The 16,174-nt window shown below is 42.6% G+C and overlaps 1 protein-coding gene and 1 pseudogene across 7 annotated transcripts in view; both read right to left on the bottom strand.

Moving 5' to 3' along the window:
• Window positions 1–16,174, bottom strand: part of MDN1 (midasin AAA ATPase 1) — a 155,823-nt gene that overhangs the window by 86,463 nt on the left and 53,186 nt on the right. For all 7 annotated transcript variants that reach the window (XR_016395154.1, XM_089921862.1, XM_089921863.1 and 4 more), the window contains exons 21-33: window positions 15,069–15,216; window positions 14,292–14,402; window positions 12,217–12,368; window positions 11,285–11,463; window positions 9,973–10,181; window positions 9,641–9,787; window positions 8,211–8,352; window positions 6,737–6,871; window positions 6,516–6,654; window positions 6,103–6,241; window positions 5,678–5,808; window positions 3,048–3,192; window positions 1,131–1,260 (exon numbers count right to left, since the gene is read on the bottom strand). Coding sequence is in view for 6 of the 7 variants with exons in the window: in XM_089921862.1 (XP_089777988.1) it covers window positions 1,131–1,260; window positions 3,048–3,192; window positions 5,678–5,808; window positions 6,103–6,241; window positions 6,516–6,654; window positions 6,737–6,871; window positions 8,211–8,352; window positions 9,641–9,787; window positions 9,973–10,181; window positions 11,285–11,463; window positions 12,217–12,368; window positions 14,292–14,402; window positions 15,069–15,216 (1,907 nt within the window). In the remaining variant the exon portion in view is untranslated. The remainder of the gene's footprint in view (window positions 1–1,130; window positions 1,261–3,047; window positions 3,193–5,677; window positions 5,809–6,102; window positions 6,242–6,515; window positions 6,655–6,736; window positions 6,872–8,210; window positions 8,353–9,640; window positions 9,788–9,972; window positions 10,182–11,284; window positions 11,464–12,216; window positions 12,369–14,291; window positions 14,403–15,068; window positions 15,217–16,174) is intronic.
• LOC111168562 (mitochondrial import inner membrane translocase subunit Tim9 pseudogene) lies at window positions 4,237–5,666 on the bottom strand (annotated as a pseudogene).

The following is a 16,174-nucleotide window of genomic DNA, read 5'->3' on the forward strand; positions in this document are numbered from 1 at the left end:
CTGATTGTGGGCTATAGACCAATATTATTGGACCACCTGGGAACTTGTTAGGAAGGCAAATTCTCATGCCCTACACCAGACCGACTGAATCAGAAGCCCTGGGTGCAGGGCCCTGCAAGCTGTATTTAAACAAGTTGTCCAGGTGAGTTTGGGAATCGCAGGCTTAGTCAATTCTGCACCACTAAGTAGCTGTGATATTGGTGGAGCCAGGGGAACTCCAGCTGTTCAGACAGCACTGTGTACACCCGTGAATACTGAGGTTCAGTAAAGGCCCTTCTTAAAAGGAAGTCTGTGCTCAGGTGACTAAAGAGCCGATCTTTCCTAATATACCACAGATGAGGCTGGGACCCATGCACCTACTCTCCACAGCCATCCTACCTGTTTTTGAAGCTGTGCTTTAGCGTGCCTTTAAAAAGCTGAACATATCCGTGAACCTCAATCTCAAAGAAGCAGACATCCTTTTATATTCTTTAAGACAGAGAGGCAAAATGATCCAAAAAACTACTTGTATTAGGGTTTGTATTAAGGCTTAGAACCAGATCTAGGTCCTAAATTTAGCCCATTCAATGCCGAGAATATGGGATTAATCAGGGCAATCTAGGCTCAATTTGAAAAAAAAAAAAAAAAAAAAAAAAGTATAATAAATGTTTTGGCTCTTACTGGATATTTTAAGAATTATTAAATTTAGGTTACAAGTCTATGAGAATTTTTAAAATACTACTCTATTTTCCTTGTGTTTGAAATTTTCATAATAAAAGGAAAATTTAAAATAAAAGTGACAACTACTAAGGAAATGCAGTTTAAAATTCTATGAACATTTTCTAACGGTGGTAATGATTAAAATTTAAACCACATTTCCTTATCTTTAGCCAACAAATATGCCTTATATATAAAGATGGCCGACAGGTGAAACAATCAGAAAGCTAAAACGTAGTAACCTGGTGATGGAAGCAAGGTGAAGAAGGGATACTTCGGTAGAGGGCAACAGGCTAGTATCACGTCTTCCTTAGATCTCTCTATTTGTTATCACTTCTCCATAGAACAGGCCATACACACCTACTGCTAAACATGCTATTCCCCTCCCTCCAACACACACACCCACCCCACCGGCACCACCTGAACACTCTCACCTTTATGATCTGTCCTGCCCAGAGACAATCCTGGGCGAAGATTATGGCTGATAATCTGAGTTAAGTCTTCACGGCTTGTGCTTTGAGGGCACCATATTTCTGTAAAACGGTTTCTTAAGGCAGGAGACAGCTACAAAGAACACAAATTCTAATGTGAATTTAATACCTATGAGGAAAGCTAGAAAACAAATCCTTTGAATGAATGCTGGCTGTGAATGTGGCAGGTACCCAATGCTTCTTTTATCACCTCTACTACTGTCTATAATTCACTGAACACCTATTTGTCCAGCTCCTTCCACATGTCATCTCATCTCCACCACACTCCCCAAGCTCGTACTACCACCCCTTTCTTTATAATCATGGTAGAGAACTTCAAGGTCTTATAGAGTCTGTGGTGCAAGAAGGATTCAGCCCCCGTAGATGACTTCCAAACCCCAACACTTTCCCCTAAGCAAAGGCCCTTCCCTTTACTTTCCCTTTAGCTACTTGACTGGTGGTCTGGAGAAAATAAACGCTATCTTCCCATGGGGGAGAGCTGTCTGAAGTAGAAGGAGAAAACTTTGATGTGGCTCAAAGGGAGTGAAACTGCAAACAGGTATATATTTACCTCTTGTATGACAAAGAACTGTTTAGTCCTCCAGTCTCAGGGCCTTTGCCCTCAGTCTGGATTCATCCTACTCTCCCCCTAGGTCAGATAACACCCGCTCACAAAAGTTCACCAACGATTTTCTTTTACTGGACAGATGAACTCCATCCTCCGCCTACCTGGCCTAGCACAGCAGGACCAGGAGCAACGCCTGGACCCAGGAGCAGCTCAGCAAAGGCACCAGGGGTTGCATGTGCTGCTCAGCACCATCTCGGCTGAGCAGGATCATGGTTCCAGGATCCCACCTCCCTCTGCAGCAAGGCAGGCAGAACCAAAAGCTATCTTTCCCTTCGGTAAAAGCCGGCAATCTCTGTCTAAAAAAAACTTAAGCTAACCTGACAGGCAAGTTAACACATACAACCTTGAAATCAGATCTTTCTGTGCTATTTCCATGTGCCACAGCGCCTGTTTTCATACTTTGAAACTGTGCTGTATGTTATTTCTTCCCTCCAGTACATTTCCCAAAGCACAGTGATCATCTTTCTTCTTATGCTACTGAGGAAAATCAGGCCCTAAATATCATTTTCACATTTCAGGCAGCCACCAAGTTACCAAGAATCTTAACTACTTTCACTCCCGATCAACCCATTTCTGCTCATCATCCTGACCTACTACCACACTACCCTTTCCCTAACCTGAACACATCAGGGTCCCACACACAACGCAGACTTCTCCACTGAGAGGCTTCATGAGCCTGGAAGCCGTGGGGCTTGGGGGACCCTCACACCACCTTCTGAACAGAAGAAATCACCCTCACCCTTTCTTTTACCAACAGTCTGAGGGGGACCCACACGACCCCTGAGGGAACAGATACTCTCCACCTGCAAAACCAGGACAGGATCCTGACTGTGACTGCCTTTTTGTCACTTTAAGTCATTCATATCACCACTCTCGTGTTTAACAGAGTAGACTCTAGAAGCAGAACGGGAGAATAAACTTCAGTTTCAACTTTTCTCATCCATAAAACTAGCGTAATAACTTCCACACAGAGCTCTCATGAGACTCTGTTACCTTAAGGTATGTAAAAAGCCAGGCAAAGTGATTGAAATAATGAAATTTCAGGCACATACAAAAGTGAGACATCAAATAAGGAAACGTTTTATCTGTCAGAATTATTTTTCAACCTTATAATGGCTCTCTCTGGATTTTTATCTTTTACTCAGTTTTTACCACATAAAATTCCAGACCCATTTTTACATACTGTATTCATGGGTACAGTGAGCTGAGGTCAAAAGGCAGAAAACAATTATGCTTCAAGAACACAGTTTTACCTCTTTTTTCCCAAAGTCACCCCCGGGGTTCATGGTTGCCAAGATACGGAATTTCTTCCCAGCAGTCAACAGCTCTACCTCATTATCCTTGTCCTCTAGGTTGCCTTTCTCAGCTAATAACAGAGACTTTTCCACTTCGAGGACACTAGAAGAAAAATTGGAGAATGTCAGATTAGAAAAGCCTTCTGTATTCTATTTTGTGGTCTTCAGTGTTCTCAAAAAGGAAAAAAAAAGTCTTCTCCTTTGCTGAGCTTTCACTTTAGTTAATGGTTTCCTGCCACAAACTTCAAAGTGAATAGTTATCCCTATTCCTATGTAGTGGAACAACAGTTCTGATCAAAAGAAAAAGAATTCCTTTTCCCACTTACGTCAAAACACTTGTTTTAAAAAACGGGAGCCTAACTTCCCTGGCGGCACAGTGGATAAGACTCCACACTCCCAATGCAGGGGGCCTGGTTTTGATCCCTGGTTAGGGAACTAGATCCCACATGCATGCCGCAGCTAAGAGTTCGCATGCTACAACTAAGGAGACCACGTGCTGCAACTAAGGAGCCGGTGAGCCACAACTAAGACCTGGCACCACCAAATAAATAAATGTTTTAAAATAAATTAAATAAAAAATGGGAGCCTAGCATGCAAATGTTCATGGCAGCATTATTCACAGATATAGAAACAACCCAAGTACCAAGAAGAGGTGAATAGATAAAAAACTATGGTATTATCTACACAATGAAATACTATGAGGAACAAAAAGGAACACACTAATGATATAGGCTATACCATGGAGGGACCTCAAAACATTGACGCAAAGTTAAAGAAGAGACCATTTATATGAAATCTCCTGAAAAGACAAATCTATACAGACATGAAGTGGATGAGGAGTTGCCTGGAGCAGGAGGTGGCATCAAAGATAAACTGTAAATGCACAGGAGGGATGCTACTGGGATGATAAAAATGTAAACTGAATTGTGGTGGCTGCAAAACTCAGTAAATTTACTAAAACTCGAATTAGGGGACGTCCTGGCGGTCAGTGGTTAGGACTCTTGGCAATCGCACTGCTGGGGCCCGGGGTTCGATCCCTGGTCGGGGAACTAAGATCCCACAAGCCGCGCGCCGTGGCCACCACCCAACTCCCCAGCCCCCCCCCACACAAAGAAACAACCCCCCCCAAAAAAAAGAAAGAAAAAAAATAACTTATTGAATTATACATTTAAAACAGGTACACTTCATGATATGTAAATTATACCTCGATAAAGAGAGAAACACAGGTATTCATCAAGATTCACACTGATCTGAGGTTTTCTGTTTTGGGTTTTTTTTTTTTTTCTTTTTCTTTTTGACCAGGCAGCTTGCGAGATCTTAGTTCCCCGACCACGAAATGAACCAGGGCCCTCGGCAGTGAAAGCGTGGAGTCCTAACCACTGGACTGCCAAGGAAGTCCCTGTTTCGTTTTTTTCCCCCCGGGTTATTTCCATTTATTTTACTTTTAGTAATATAATTTTTTTCCTATCTCATGACTGAACACCTATTTTGAAGAAACAATGGTTTATTTTTCTAATCAAGTGACCAAGCTGCTGAGTCTTAAGGTCTCAACAAATGCTGCATCTTACTATTTTCATTGCACAACAAGACTTATTTTGATTACTCTGGTAAATAGCAATTTTGCTTCTCCAGTGGTTCTTATTTGCCAGTCAGGACAGATGGCTGGTTCACACGGTGGCTACTGCTTTCGGGCGGTTTCTGTTAGGTGAGCCCTCATTTCCGGTATCTCATCAGGGATCCGTCCATCAGGACTTATCTACGTGGTTGGCCAAGGCATCCTGCACTGGCTATCAGGGCTTCATTCTGTTGAACAGGATATTCCTGAAATCTCATTGATATCCTTCGTGTCATTTTTAAACATTTCTGGAAGCAATGTTCTGAGCAGGTGAGGTCACTTCAGGCTTTACTTCTCTTGTCCTGAAGTCTTTCACACTGCAAAAAGCAGGTTTACCGTAGGCTTACTGTGTAGGTTTTGAGAAACTTCTTAAACTGTTTTATCTGATCAGATTTCAGTATTTGTGCAGCCATATTCTTTCAGTACGTTCACTAGTCACCTTTTCTGATGCATGAGTTTCCTTTCTGTTCTAGAAAGGCATCTTTGCTTGAATGTCTCCAGCAAAGCCTGATTTCTTACTCAAGCACATGCTCTCACATCCGACACCAGTATGCGGCTAGGGGGCTATGTGGCCAGCCAAGTCTGGTGTGGAGGGTCAGCGTCCTGGTCTGGGGTTTTGAGAGGCCTTACAGCTGTAACATCCAGGATTTTGATTCTAGTTCTTTGAAAAAAAAAATTAAGATAATGGCCACATAATTTGCCTTAAAAAAGAATTTTAACTTGGGCTTGTTTGTTTTAGCCCTATCCTCCCATAGTCCCATCTTTCTGATTATTGACAGCTAAACAGAAAAACTAGGTCTCTTAAAGACACTGAGTGCTAAAGCCAAAAAAAGCAATAGCTCATCATCATTTTCAAACATTTACTGAATACAGTGTACCTATGGAGAACATTACTGTGCACAAGAATTAATATCTATAAAATCCAGACCAGCAAAAGCATCAAACACAGGGTAAACCTCTTACACTTGTGTACCTGTTGAGTCTTTCCAGGACAGAGTCGTCGGCTAGGGAGATCTCATCCAAGAGGAAAAAGCCGTCCTCCTTCATGGCCAGAACCAGAGGCCCATCATGCCACTCAAAGAGTCTTGATGTGTCAATTTCTTCCTATAATTTGGAAAAGAAGAGGGTGAAATTTAAGGGCAGGTGGCTCCACAAGACAATACACATGTAGCTGGTGGGTGTCTGCTGGAGTTGCTCTGCAGAAAAAGACTGGAGAACAGGAATAGATCTCGCCTAACAGGATGCTTGTGGAGGTCCCCTGTAGACCAGTGAAAATCTGAAGATAAGGTATGTATCAAACCTGTACGCCCCACCAGTAATAAAATCCCACAGTTGACTCTCGCACAGAGCTGACTGCAATTCTTTAAATGAACATGTTGTCATTTGCTCAGGACAAACCTTGTCATTTGGCTTCTGTCTCACAGGTCGCAACCCCCCCAAGAAGTCCGATGTCTCCATGTGTAAGTGGCAGTTGACTGAGTATAATTTCTGCTTTGCCAAGGCCGCAAACACTTGACAGATAGTAGTTTTCCCACACCTGTTAAGAGATACACACCAGATTAACAAGGAGCATGAATTCCAAATACACACCCACGAACACCCCAGTCAACAAGAGAGGGGAGCTCTGGCCACAGACACTGCTGGCCAACACAGGGCATCTAGCCAACACAGGGCGCCTGCCCCCTGGCTCAGTGGGCCCTTCCCCAAAACACAGCACCCTACCATGTCTCTTATCCAGAAGGGCACACACTACATGAACTCTACTGAATTGAACTGAACCCTCAAAACGAGTTACTGTCTCCCCACTTTACCCAGTGTCTCCAACCAGCAGCACTGGTTCACCAAATTCCAACGCCCTTCCCACCAGCATCGCCAGTCTCCGCATGCCCTTGGTCCACACGACGTGGCTGAATTTAGACTCCAATGTGGATATCTGAGTAGACAATTTACCTATCAAAGGCAGAGTACATATTTAGGTTCTAATATGAATACAACTCAATTTATTCTCCTCTGGATGTGATGGCCTACTCACTCAGCAATTTTAGGAGATTTTCTTTGGAGAAGAGGGATTGAGGACACAATTTTTTCTTGAAATGTTTTTCAAGGACTTCTTGAATCACATCAACCTCCTCCTGCTTCCTGACGCGGCCTGCCAGAAGCATAAAACCTTGAAAGAAAAAAAAAAAGGAACCGTCAAGGGTCAATACGAAGGGACACTGATACTATGGAGCATTAGCTGCTGGGAAGAGGAAACCTGAAGAACTACTTTGGAAAACCAGGAGAACTTACTACAACTAACGATATGCCTGCCCTCTGCCTTGGCAACACGACTTCTGGGTAATCCAACACAAATGAACTCACGTGCACCAAATGACACTCAGGAATGCTCAGAGCAGCTTTTCTTTCTAATAGCTAAAAAGCAGAAATGACCCAAATGTCCATCAACAAGAGAACAGACAAACATATCATGGTATCTCCCATACAATGGGTTACAACACAGTAATAATTTAAAAGGAATGAAGTCCTGATGTACAAAACAGCATGGCTGAATCTCACATCAGATTGAGTGAAAAGAAGCCAGACACAAGAGTACATACTGCATGATACTATTTAGATGAAGCACAAGCTCAGGCAGAATCCATCACTGGTGACAGATGTCAGAGCAGCGATTATCTATCTCTAGGAGTTAAGGCTGGCAAGAGCCATGAAGGAATCTTCTGAGGTACTGGAAATATCCTAAATCTCTCCCGAGGTGGTGATTTACCTGGGTACCCACATATGTAAAAATACATTAAGCTGCACATGAAATAACAGAGCACTTTACCCCCTTTACTGTTACATTTTATGTTATACCTCGATAAAGAAAGTGTAAAAAAGGGGCTCCTCCCTGTACTCTTTCCCAGCGAAGAGAAAATGTAACTCTCATGGGTTAGTTTTATTTCCTCCCCACGCTTAGTACCACCCTGTTAAGGACTCATCAAGACTTTTCAATTCAGAAGATTCAGAAAGGCTTTCTATGCTAGCACAGAGAGGAACGTACAAATTCTTCCCATTGATTAAACCAAAGTAAACAAACCTGAGTCTCAGATGACGTAACTACCTTCGCTCAGAACTCTGGTATTATCCAACCCGTCAGTTTTCTGTACGTCTCTAAGGCGCAAGCATAACTCTCCATGGTCACCACAATGCAGATAAAAGGTGCTCAAAGACCCCCACCAACCACCTGCCTAAACTCCTAAAGGCGTTATGTCCATATCCTGACTCCCACAGGTAGCCACCTGAAGCTAAGAGTGAGAAAACCTTAGCAACCAAAACATAACAGCACAGAGGCCTGCAGAAATAGGACCACTTACAACATCAGTCAGGACTTGAGGGAGAACGGCTCTGTTCCTGCAATGCCTAGTTAAATATATATACTGACGACAATTTGGGCAAGATTTGTTGTAATAACACAGCATGCAATCTGCCCTAAGTCCACAGTTAGAGAGCATGTGCTGAGAGCATACCATCGTTGGCTAAGTGCTGCAACCAGTCATACTCTTTCTCCGTCTGCTCAGCCAATCTGTATCGCTCAGCCCATCGGAACAGATCACGGAGGGTGATGAAGCCTTGCTTTCCAGCAAACACTGAAGAACCTCTGCGATAGGACTATTAAAGGACCAAAACAAATGAAAAAGGGCAATGGCAAGCGTACAGTGCAACTTATACAAAATTCCTGACAAATTTAAGCTCCCATAAAAATGATTCATTCCACTAAGATTAATTTTTCTTAAATGTAAAGGGACTGCAGGGCTTTCCTGGTGGCGCAGTGGTTGAGAGTCCACCTGCCAATGCAGGGGACGTGGGTTCGTGCCCCGGTCCAGGAGGATCCTGCGTGCCGCGGAGCGGCTGGGCCTGTGACCCATGGCCGCTGGGCCTGAGCGTCCGGAGCCTGCGCTCCACGGCGGGAGAGGCCACAGCAGTGAGAGGCCCGGGTACCACAAAAAAAAAAAAGAAAAAAAAAAAAGTAAAGGGACTGCAATCATTTGAAGATAAATGTTCAAACCCATGTGTAAGTAAAGAACATAACAAATAATGGAATTCCATCTCATATAACACATAGAAAACAATTACGAATAATAATACAAATAGTGGCAAACACGCAGGAAAATGAATCCCGCAGTGTGGGACCACAGTAGTAAGAGTGGCAATTATTAGCTTTCTAGGAAGTAATTTAACAGTGTATAATTCTGATAAAAACCACTTTTAACCCCATAAAATAAATGGGATATTCTTGGGACTTCCCTGGTGGTGCAGTGGTTAAGACTCCACGCTCCCAATGCAGGGGGTCCGGGTTCAATCCCTGGTCAGGGAACTAGATCCCAGATGCATGCCGCAACTAAGAGTTTTTGCATGCCACAACTAAGGAGTCCATAAGCCGCAACTAAGGAGCCCACGACTGCAACTGAGGAGCCCATCTGCCGCAACAAATAAATAAATGATGAGTAAGTTCTGGGAAATCTTTAGGAAAAAAGGGGGGGGGAATATTCTTAAAAAAAAAAAACTGTAGCTTTGTAGAACTGAAAAGGGAGAGCCACACATAAAGGATCTCTTTAGTTATGTCCATTCAAGGATTACACCCATTTAAAAAACAAAAACTGCAGTTTGTTGATGCCAAATTCCAACCTAAGTAAAATGTTCCATATTATCCACAAGTAGGGAACTGTCATCACATATAATTATCAGAAAAATTTTAACATGGTATTAAATTGCGAATTTACAACACAAAACCAAAAACTGGATATTAATGGAATGAGTTTTAAAGATAAGATCCTTACTCTGAAAAAAATAATAAATGGGTGGATGGGCTGTTTCTACCCCAGGGAGCCTCAGATTCTGATCACCAAATCTAATCAACACAGTCCATTTGAAGCTAAGTGATGGAGAGATGGAATACCTGAAGCTCCAGCATGACTTTAACCAACTTGCTGCAGTAGGAGGGTGGCAAGCTACACCGCTTGTGCAAGATTGTTTCCAACTCAGAACTAGGCAGTTCATCAAAGTGCAATTCCACAAATCGATTCCTGAAGGCTCTAGAAAGCATCTGGGAAACGCACAGAAACAACATGATACAAAGGACCTTTTCATTTAATTTCCAAAACGTATGCTCTGCTATTCACCACAAAAAGAAAAATCCTTCAAAAGAGGTAAAAACATCTCAGTCTTACCAAGACGACTTTTCTACTCGATTCGGTAACAAACAGGAGTAAGGGGGCAAATGCTACACACCTTTCTGCCTCCGTAAAGTCCTGGGGGATTCTGGGTAGCAAAAAGCATGAAGCGAGGATGTGCTTTAACAACTTCTTGTGTTTCTGTTATGAGCAATTCACGGTTATCATCCAACAGTCTGTTCAGTGCCTCTAGCACATCGGTAGGGGCCAAATTTAACTCATCTAAAATAATCCAATAGCCCTTTCTCATAGCATCAATAAGAACACCTTAGAGGAAATACATACTGAAAATTAGTGCATAAATTAGTCTAAAGTTTTTTTTAAATGTTATATACAAATCAACAAATCCTAGATTATAATTAAATTTCAAAGCAAATTATTCTCTGCAGCTAGTCATGTCCCCAAGTAATTTGTGGTTGTGAGTATCAAGGATGCATAATTTTCAATTAAACATACTCCGTTTTATTTTTTATTATTTATTTATTTATTTTTTTGCAGTACGCGGGCCTCTCACTGTTGTGGCCTCTCCCATCGCGGAGCACAGGCTCCGGACACACAGGCTCAGTGGCCATGGCTCACGGGCCCAGCCACTCCACAGCATGTGGGATCTTCCCGGACCGGGGCACGAACCCGTGTCCCCTGCATCGGCAGGCAAACTCTCAACCACTGTGCCACCAGGGAAAGCCACTCCTTTTTATTTTGCACAAAGGGGGAGCCAAAGCTGATGGATATTACATTTACAACTTACTTTTTCCCCTGAAGTCTACTTTCATTTAAGTCACCACATTCTCATCTTTTCTCAGCTTCCCTCTGTTCAATGCTTACCCCTCTTCTGATTCTCTAGGAAATGACGTAGTTCAACTGCACTCTTCAAAACTAGGCCCCAGGACTTCCCTGGTGGAGCAGAGGCTAAGAATCCACCTGCCAAGGCAGGGGACACAGGTTCCATACCTGGTCTGGGAAGATCCCACATGCCACGGAGCAACTAAGCCCACGTGCCACAACTACTGAAGCCCATGCACCTAGAGCCCGTGCTCCACAACGAGAAACCACCGCAAAATGAGAAGCCCGCGCACCACAATGAAGAGTAGCCTCCGCAACTAGAGAAAGCCCGCGTGCAGCAACGAAGACCCAACACAGCCAAAAATTAATTAATTTTTTAAAAAGCAAAAAAACCTAGGCCCCAGTCCTGTGTACAGCCAACAAGATTAGTGTGGCTCAAAGGAAGCTGGGGCCCTAACCATCACCCTTTAACCATCACATAGCTCAGGGAGAAAGAAAAAACAGCTATTATGGAGTCCATCCTGTGCCTCAACTGGAGAGGATGAAGATTGCTTGAGGAGACCCAAGGAATAGAATTACAACCTTACCTTCTTTAAACATGAGCTTCCCTGAGGAGCCGGATGTGTAACAACCAATGTACTCCTGAATATCTGTGTGCTCGTGGTTGTTAATACGCACACAGTGGTTACCAGTAGCTGCGGCCAGCCACCGTATCAGGCTTGTTTTACCCACTGATGTCTCTCCCTGAATCAGCACTGGATATGTTCTTTAAAGGATCAGCCAATTAAAAAGAGAAAAAAAAAAGACAGAAACCAGAATTAAATCATGTAGTATTTAAAAAAGAACAACTATAACATTTAACATCTTCATAAGAGAACATTTTTATATACCTATGCACTACTAATGGAACGTTTCTTAAGCCCTGAGAAGTTTCTATGTAAAAATAGCTCCTCAGGGGCTTCCCTGGTGGCGCAGTGGTTGAGAGTCCGCCTGCCGATGCAGGGGACACGGGTTCATGCCCCGGTCCGGAAGGATCCCACATGCCGCGGAGCGGCTGGGCCCGTGAGCCATGGCGGCTGAGCCTGTGCGTCCGGAGCCTGTGCTCCGCAACGGGAGGGGCCACAACAGTGAGAGGCCCACGTACCGCAAAAAAAAAATGGTTCCTCGGAAACTACCGAGGAAAGTAATTCCAGCCTCTCTTGCACTAGTGAGAAACAGTAAGCAGAAGTAACTGTTACTCACTGAACAAGTAATGGGTAATGAGTATCCATCAGCAAAATACTAAAAAGCAACCTTAATGATGGCCAAAATAATGTGTCCATATTGCTCCCACCAAAGGTACAACTAGAAACGATGTTTTGTGTCTGGAGAAAAGTGACAGGATTGACTTAGAAAATAATTATTCACTCAGCCAATGAATAACAATAGAGCCCTTTGAAAGTTCAGCAAGTAGGACTAGACTTTCAGCAATGCCTATGCTGGTAAGACATCAGAGCAGTGTTAGAAAAGGTCCACACACCCTGCAGAGACCACTCGGACTATGTCTCTCAGGTTCAGCTTGACGGAAGACGTGAGGATGTATGTCTCATCTATTGTAGGTTCCTTGTCTCCCACCGAAATCCAGTAGCCTTCCACCTGGATAAGCCGACCTCCTTTTGGTTCTGGAATAGGCTGAAAGACACAAGAATTGAGAAATAACCCACAGACCCACGACAACTATGGCTTTCAGAGAGGGGTGTAAAGTGGGAAAAAAAACTGTCACCAAGAATGCTGCTTGCTCTGGGTGCTTTCAACATTAAAACCCACAAATGAACATGAAAAAAAATTACTTTGAGGAAGGAGAACAAAATGGCGACATGTACTGGTTTTAAAATTCAGGTGGGGTTAGGTAGATATGGGGGAAAACTTGAATGAAAATAATTTCTCAGATAGTTTATGACTCAGTTCTCTTCTCTCATCTACCAAACATCCCACTCTAAGTATTTTGGTCAAAAACATGTATTTCATATAAACCACATTCCCAAAACATAGCCAGTGTTGTATTGGGGCGGGGAGAGGGGGGCGCTATGCACTACTATGTTCTGGATCCCCTAGAAGACATTAAAAATAAAAGCAACCCTCCAGAGAAACTAATTTGTTAAGGATAATACTGTAGATGATGGCATAACCTTTTGAAGGTATGGTGGAAGTTAAGCTGATTTATACAAAACTGCCATTTTTATAGATCAAAAATGGTCAAATGGTGGTCAGATATATAGCTATAGAAAAGTGCTCTTCTAGAACATTTAGCCCCCTGACTTGAAGCCACAGTTGTAGGCACTGCTTTTAAGGACTTCTCAGTTGAGCAGAAGAGCAGTGAGAAAAAAGAACTGTTAAGCCACCATCATATATAAGCATGAGGAAAGCATACAAAAAAATAAGTGGAGGGGAACGGTAATGCGATAATAATCGAAGCAAGCTTGAGTCTTTTCTCAGCATTGTCACAGTTTACCAAAAGTATATATTCATGTGTTACTTGTATAATTTTTTAAAAGGAAAAAACATTGAATCCAAAGTACCCACAATCCCAATGGCTCTTTCTTCCTAAAGAGCAAGCAATAGACAAACAAGTCAGTTTGTGAGCCAGTTTCTCTCAGCCTCTTTCAATCCCATGTTATTCTGTAATTTCCTCTGTCAAACTGAAATGGTTATTGTGTATAACAGAAACAAGGAAAGGAAAGGGGAAAAAAAGCCCAACCATCAATCAGAAGGGGGGTGTGCAGATAAACTGTGGCGCAAGCTTCCAATGAAATGCTATGTGACAATTAGAAAGCACGTCACTCACAGTGATCTGTGGTACAGACATAAAAATATATCCAGGATAGTTAGGTTAAGAAAGGAAACTACAGAACATTCTTATGAGATGGTTTCATTTATATTACTTATATTACATATATACAGGCAGACCTTGGAGATTTTCCAGATTTGATTCCAGACTACGGCAATAAAGCAAATATCACAATAAAGCCAATACGGCAATAAAGCCAGTCACACAAATTTTTTGGTTTCTCAATGCATATGAAAGTTATGTTTACACTGTACTACAATCTATTAGGTGTGCAATAACGTGTCTAACAAAGATGTACGTATCTTCATTTTAAAATGCTTTATTGCTAAAAAATGCTAACCATCACTGACAACATAGGGTTGCCACAGACCTTCAATTTGTAAAAAACTGCAGTATCTACTAAGTGCAATAAAGCAAACTGCAATAAAGTGAGGTATGCCTGTATTAGAATTTACCTTGATAAATCTACACACACACATATATTAGAATTTGAATATACAAAAAAGATTTTTAAACTTTTAAATATACATATGTATACACACACACACACACACGATTTAGATGGAAAGGACTAACTATAGGGTTTAAATCTCCAAAGATCAGGATTATCAGGAATCTTCACCACCTATGTTAAAATTTTGTGGAACAAACTGACAACTTTTATAATTAGAAACAAGTTTTGCAAAAACACCAAAACCAAAATCAAAACAGCTAACAATTTGATATTTCAGCCTTTCATTTAAGTCAAAAATCAAAAAAGAACCTACCTGCTTCAGCAGACTTTTAACATTGCCAGAAACAATGTGCTGACAGATGAGCTTCTGAACTATTGGGTGCGATGCCCTGTCAAGCTGTGTTAAGAAACCCAAACAAAAGCCCTAGAGAAAACACAAATACAGGTAACACTATTTATCCTTCTGCAATAACAGGCCAACTTATTTCAGAAACAAAATTCAACCTCTCGGGTGGTGCTGGTGCCCAGAACAACTTTTTTTTTTAAAGAATATATTTTTTATTATTTATTTTACTTTATTTCAATTAATTAATTAATTTATTTATTGGCTGCGTTGGGTCTTCGTTGCTGTGTGCAGGCTTTCTCTAGTTGCGGCGAGCGGGGCCTATTCTTCGTTGCAATGCGTGGGCTTCTCATTGTGGGGGCTTCTCTTGTTGCGGAGCACGGGCTTTAGATGGGCGGGCTTCAGTAGTTGTGGCTCACAGGCTCTAGAGCCCAGGCTCAGTAGCTGTGGCGCACGGGCTTAGATGCTCCGCAGCATGTGGGGTCTTCCCGGACCAGGGCTTGAACCTGTGTCCCCTGCATTGGCAGGTGGATTCTTAACCACTGCGCCACCAGGGAAGCCCCAGAACAACTTTTAAATGGGACACAATGGTAGAAAAAGGGCAGGGTAGTTCCGGTATGAAAAGTTCTGAGCTCATCTGACTAAACAGAAAACACTGGCAACCCTGGCACGGGCATCCCCGCTTGCTCCTTCCCCATGGTGTGCCCATCCAACAAGCTCCCAACCAAACACAGACTGTACAAAGACCTCATAGAGCGAGCGCTGGATGTTGCCACACGGATTGGAGGCTGCAAATCGCAGGGCCCTACAGAGAGTCCGAAGGCTGTAGTGAGGTCTATGGCCGGTCCCATCCACCAATTTTGTCCCAGACTCCTTCCGCACAGCTGTATAGAACCTACAGAGAGGATGCAGTTCAAAAGATTTATTTTATTAACTAATAAGCCCTACTATTTTGCTGTTGTTCTCACTTCTCTACAAAAGGACCAAAAGGCATTTTTATAGATTAGATGGCCAAGCTTACATACAACTTCTTAGAGCATCAAAAATAATAAAGTGAATATTGATCAATTTCCCTTAGGATGGAAAGAGGAGAAAGGTGAGATGTGTCTGATTTTTAAGGGAATGGTAGTGAGATATGAGAGGCCCTTAGCAAGAATATACTGAATCCAAACACAGGGTTCCAAAGTCAGCTTTAATATGAGGGTTAAATGAAGTCCCTGGGTAATCTCTAATGGTGATGGATAAGCACTCAGAAAACAAAAGTAATGGTATTTTAAAAGAAAGTCTACAGATACGGTTATAATCAACAATGACAAAATGTTAAAAAGCATGATGATATGGTGACCATTTCTACTTTCATTACCACATAATTTAGAAGTCCAGAAGATGACAAGAGGGAAGAAGTTTCAGACTGAAACATCAAGTGCAAATCTCAAAAATTCATGAAGGACTTCCCTGGTGGTGCAGTGGTTAAGAATCCACTGCCAATGCAGGGTACACGGGTTCAAGCCCTGGTCCGGGAAGATCCCACATACCGTGGAGCAACTAAACCCGTGCGCCACAACTACTGAGCCTGCGCTCTAGAGCCCGTGAGCCACAAATGCTGAGCCCACACGCCGCAACTACTGAAGCCCACATGCCCAGAGCCTGTGCCCGAAACAAGAGAAGCCACTGCAATGAGAAGCCTGTGCGCCGCAATGAAGAATAGACCCCGCTTGCCGCAACTAGAGAATGCCCAATACACAGCACCAAAGACCCAAAGTAGCCAAAAAAAAAAAAAAAAAAAAAAAAATTCATGATCACATGCCACAAGATCAAGTATAACCAAACATGTGTCAGAGATGAAACCCAAG

The sequence above is a fragment of the Delphinapterus leucas genome, chromosome 12 (genome assembly GCF_059928025.1).
Source record: "Delphinapterus leucas isolate spDelLeu-1000000601 "Yukka" chromosome 12, BTC_Dleu_Yukka2, whole genome shotgun sequence".
Taxonomy (NCBI): domain Eukaryota; kingdom Metazoa; phylum Chordata; class Mammalia; order Artiodactyla; family Monodontidae; genus Delphinapterus; species Delphinapterus leucas.